The 5,073-nt window shown below is 42.6% G+C and overlaps 1 protein-coding gene across 1 annotated transcript; it reads left to right on the forward strand.

Moving 5' to 3' along the window:
- The first annotated feature begins 1,280 nt into the window (after nucleotides 1-1,280).
- ccnp (cyclin P) lies at nucleotides 1,281-4,865 on the forward strand. Its single transcript, XM_053320164.1, has 9 exons — nucleotides 1,281-1,334; nucleotides 2,081-2,206; nucleotides 2,344-2,431; nucleotides 2,630-2,802; nucleotides 3,037-3,135; nucleotides 3,758-3,913; nucleotides 4,013-4,171; nucleotides 4,318-4,496; nucleotides 4,712-4,865. The coding sequence occupies exons 1-9, from the start codon at nucleotides 1,281-1,283 to the stop codon at nucleotides 4,863-4,865; spliced, it is 1,188 nt and encodes a 395-aa protein (XP_053176139.1).
- Nucleotides 4,866-5,073: the final 208 nt, after the last annotated feature.

The following is a 5,073-nucleotide window of genomic DNA, read 5'->3' on the forward strand; positions in this document are numbered from 1 at the left end:
GAAACATGATGAAATAGGAGAATTTGGTATTTCCCCATCAAATCCCAGCACTGTAGGAAAAAGCTTTGAAACAGCATTTAGGCAATGATGTAGGGAGATTAAACTTTACAAAAATTCATTTTATCAATTAAATTTATATATAAATGTGGGTGGTAGGACTTTTTTTGTGTAAAATATCTTGGGGGAGGCAGGGTTGCATTCAGGGGGACTCAGTATTTCTAAAACTCTGGCTATGGCCCTGATTGTGAGACATATTCAGAGAGTTGTTGATTTAACTAGGTTAGGTGTTTTTTAGGGTGTTGTATGTATGTATGTAGTGTTTAATTTATTGCATAACATTGAAAAATATTTGCATTGAGGAAGGAAAAAACATCCCCACACCCCCAAGGCAAATGTTTTGTTAGTTTATTGCAGGGATACAGGTTTGTGTTGATAGCATGAAACTTCTAAGAACCAATAAGCATTAAACCACAGCAGCTGGTGCAGTTTTTGTTTGGGATGCAAAGTTTAATTATTTCTTGTGCAAATCTTGAATGAGCAAACTGTTGCTATATTGAAGGGTGCATGGTGAGCTATTTTACACTGACTGAATTTAAGCATAACTTAGTCAAAAGTTTAAATACATCCATCAGCACCGGCTCCCCACGGGGCTGTATGCTGAGCCCCCTACTCTACACCCTCTATACTCATGACTGCACCCCTGTTCACTCCAACACCACCATTATTAAATTTACAGTCGACCCCTCTGTAGTGGGACTCATTTATGAGGGGGGTAAATCTGCCTACAGGGCTGAGGTGGGGCGGCTGACTGGGTGGTGCAAGGACAATGATCTGGTCCTTAACACCACCAAAAAGTAGGAGCTGATCGTGGATTGAGATCTGGTAGACTATGCAATAATCTGGTTGACTCTGCAGTTATTTGAATGACATGTTGTATGTGAGGTGTGTGCTTAGTATTTATGTTTTTTGTTTTTTTAATCCCAGTATTAATGTTTTTATCTTTGCACTTTTCATTGATTTGCACTAATAAGGGGTTGCATCTCAGTTTCTTTGTACAATGTACAGTGACAATAAAGATCTATTCTATTCTATTTCATCGGCCGGAAGTTCTCCTGGCTACCTTGACGCTGAAGTCCCCACCCCAATTAGCTCGGCCCACCTGTCTTTATTAGTGGCTCTCTGGGCGGCATGGCTGCTCTCTCTACTCCAGGCCTCCGCTGACACCCTTGGATAAGTAGCTGCAGCAGGACGGCTCGGGAACTCTGTCTGCCGCTGTGATTATGGCCAGGACCGGTTTCTGCGGCTCAAAACCTCTGCTGGACTTACACAAGAAGGTGAGCGTCTGTTCAGTGGGCCCAACAAACCAGACCGGTCCTAACTACATTATCAGACGAATGTAAAGTTCACCAATTAACGGTTGTGAAGCATTTCCACATAAACACCAATTAAGTTAGTCTTCATATACGCTTGAGTTGCAGATGTGCAATTACAGCTGTTAGTTATTTGTAAAAAAGAAGGGGGGAAAAAACATTAAAAAACAAATGTTTAATATTTTTCCTTGATGGCGTTGCTGTTCATTTATTTCCCATACAAATGAATAGTGGATAATAATCATTGATTGGGTGAATTTACAGATAAAATAGAATGAATTAAGCCTTGACCTAATAATGACATTATTCTCCAGGTAATAACTTTCACACTTCAGTTCAACTCTTGTAAAACTATTATCTTTAGGTGTTTGCTCAGTTTTTGTTAGTTTCTTGAACTGCTCCATTTCTGCTTTGTCAGGAAAGTAATTGAGTTCACCTGTCATCCCAGGTGTGAAGGGGGTCGCTGATTGGACCTTGATGACCAGAACTGAACCTCTTTTTGAGCACATTCATTTAGGAGTGAACTGTATTGAAGAAAATAAGAATCCTACAGATAATGAATAGCAGCCACACTGTCAGTGGTATCAAAGAAAGCATGCTGTCCTTTCCCAATTGCTGTAATGAAAACGGGTAGGCAGGAACTTCTAAAGTGCCCCTGATGGCATCAGTTTCTGCGTGGGAAAAAAAACAACTTTCTGTTGTCTCTCCAGGCGGATGAGAGACGAGCCCCCTTAAGAGCTTGGGCTAATACCTGTGGACCTAAAGATTGCTGGGAGCCTGTTGAAGTAGACGAGTCCAGGATGGCCCCTGTCAAAATGGAGCCGGAGCGCAGATGGGTATGCATACTGTCCTGCTTGTCACCTTCTCCCAACACGTACATGCATGCATTTTTCATCTAAGCTCTTCTTGCATATTAAGTCGTACATGATGACTGAGAGGATCCAGTAATGTGTAAGGTGGTTTCTGTCTGCAGGACAGAAGGTTATCAGCACAAACAAGTGAAAGCATCATCATGGGTTTCCATGAGGACAGCCAGACATGCTCAGCTGGCAATGTGATTGGTACCAAAGGTTTGTACTTCTTCCTATACAAGAAATCTCACAGTTTAAAATAATTAGAATAACAATAAATGATTGCAGTGAAATCTTAAAAGTCAGATAGTAGGTTATTACTTTACTGTAAAAGACAGTGAAAAATAATTTGCATGCATGTTGTGTTATTTTGTTATTTCTTCATGTCCTCCTTTCCCTCCTGTTTAGCAGATGGTTGTCTGGAGGAGCCTTTGCTTCTCTTTCCTCATGGGCTGCAGGGTCTTCACAGCCTGCAGGCACTGGTGCCCAGCTTGCTGCGCCATGAGGTGGAGACAGCACTGGAGAAACTGGACCTCATATGGGACCGGACGTTTGCCTGGGACATGTTCTTGGACATGATGGTGAGACATCGAGAACAGGGGTCTCTAAATGGTTTCATATATATCATGGTTTTATGATCTCAATGGAGTACTGCAGATGTGCTGTATACAAATATTATTATTATTATTATTATTATTATTATTATTATTATTATTTACAAGAGGGACAACCTAGAGGATTAGCAATTACTACTGCTCTGGATCTCTTGAATTATGTATTGTTTGTGCCTCCTGTCCTGTGTTTTCACCCTGCAGAGAACTCAAACCCAAAACTCTTTTCCTAACGCTGACCTCCCCTGGCATTTCACTGATGCCACCCGGGCTACTCTGGTAGACTGGCTCATTCAAGTTCATGTGAGTTGTTTTTCTTTCCTTTTTTAAAATAAAGCTTCTGAATAGCTTTTGTTTAACATTTTAAGGTCATAAGATTGTTATCCAAATCTGTCGAAAGCTGGCAACACCATAGTTAAAGGATGGCTCTCACTTTTTGTCTTGAGATGGAGGACCTGTTGTATAATGTAAAAACATCTGTTAACTTGAATAGGACTTCATTATTTTTTTCATATTCTTACTGACTTGGATGTAGAGCTGCAATGATGAGTCAATTAATTGATTAGGTGAATCTGTGGTTCAAGCCTCTCAAATGTGAACATCTTTTGGTTTCTTTAGTTTTCTGTGACAGCCAACTGAATGTCTTTGTCTTTGTGGACTGTTGATTGAGACCAAACAAGAGATTTTCAACTTGCATCTTGGGCTTTGGGAAACAGCATTTTTTTTTTTTGTTTGGACCAAACAACTTATCAATTAATTGAGAACATAACTGACTAATTGATTAATGGATTATAAAAATGAATGTAATTGCAACCCTAGGTAGATGAGAAGATTGATGCCACTCTGTAACTGGTGGAAAATGAACTATTCCTTTTTAATTTAGACTGAGATAAAGACAATGTGCTCCTTGTTTATTTCCTGCCAGGAGATAATGCATTTCCAGGAGGAGACTCTCTATCTGACCATACACCTCCTCAACCGTTCCCTGCGTCAAATCAAGGTGACCACAGTCAACCTGCAGCTCCTTGGCATGGTTTGCCTCTTCCTTGCTGCAAAGAAGGAAGAATGTATTCTTCCTGAGGTAAGCTGGCTCAATCCTCCCAAGCTCCAGTATGTTACACTTGCCTGTCTGCGCACTAAAGACATATTTACCCAAGAGATGTTGCCTTCGTGCTTGCAGGTGTCTGGTCTCTGCCACTTAATGGATCACACCTACACTAAACATCAGCTGTTGCGGATGGAGCGCAAAGTCTTCTGCGGGCTCAAGTTTGATTTGTCCTACTGCCCCCCTCTGCATTTCCTCCTCCTCCTCGCCTCCATTGCCCGCTGCAGTGCCAAGGTGGGTCAACATATCAAAACCACCATCCCCGTTTGCCCCCTGCCCTTTCTCCATCAGGTTTTTTTCCCCACTAGAAGTGTCCTCAGAAGTGTCAGGGAGGTTTTCTGTCAGTATGCAGAAGTCTGAAGTGTCACATGTGCCATCAGGTGGTGTGGATGGCTCGTTATCTCCTGGAGTTGTCCCTCTTGGAGGGTCAGTGTGTGGTGTTCCTGCCTGTGCAGCTGGCAGGAGCAGCCCTCTGCTTGGCCCGCCAAGTCCTGCAGGAGCCTCCGACACCAGAGGGGGAGGCTGCCTGGTGTCTGGCCTCAAGCATCCATGTTGGCAGGTGTGTACCCTGATAAAATGCACTCCCCTTATCCAACCATCCTGCATTAGATGCTGTTCAGTGACCACTTCTTATCCACAGCCTACATCATCAACACTGTAGTCACTAAGCTCTGACCTCTTAGTAATACTTACTGCTCATCTACTAAGTGTTACTGTCCAAGTGTTCTTTGTCAGCATCCATCCTCACTGTCAGTCTGTATGCTTTGTTTTTAGTGAGACTGCCGTGCTGAGGATCATGCACATTCTAGCCAATGCTGCAACCAAGGCCCACACCCGAGAGACCTGTGCTACTTTTATCAAGTTCTCCTCCCCGGAAACCATGCATGTCAGCAGACATCCTGGTCTACAGAACCCCTCTGGTCTATGACATACCTGACATACCTGACTCACAGGGACAAAATTACATCCTAAAGCTTCAAGGTGGTGATACTAGACTTGTATCACTTGAGGACTTCATTCATTGTGGCGCAAGCCTCTGTACAAGGCAGTATATATTTGGCTACGGATTCTGAAGTGTTTCCATGGCAATGGGTGAGGAAGAAGAGGGAGAAATTTGATGCCAAATATTGCTTGTC

Source organism: Scomber japonicus, chromosome 6, assembly GCF_027409825.1.
Source record: "Scomber japonicus isolate fScoJap1 chromosome 6, fScoJap1.pri, whole genome shotgun sequence".
NCBI classification, from domain to species: Eukaryota; Metazoa; Chordata; class Actinopteri; order Scombriformes; family Scombridae; genus Scomber; species Scomber japonicus.

Excerpts from the sequence above, each read along its gene's own strand:
- ccnp (XM_053320164.1), top strand. The coding sequence starts at position 1,281 with ATGGCCAGGACCGGTTTCTGCGGCTCAAAACCTCTGCTGGACTTACAC. Across the intron at positions 2,803-3,036 it reads ACATGTTCTTGGACATGATG|AGAACTCAAACCCAAAACTC; the intron begins GTGAGACATCGA and ends TTCACCCTGCAG. Across the intron at positions 4,497-4,711 it reads TCAAGCATCCATGTTGGCAG|TGAGACTGCCGTGCTGAGGA; the intron begins GTGTGTACCCTG and ends CTTTGTTTTTAG.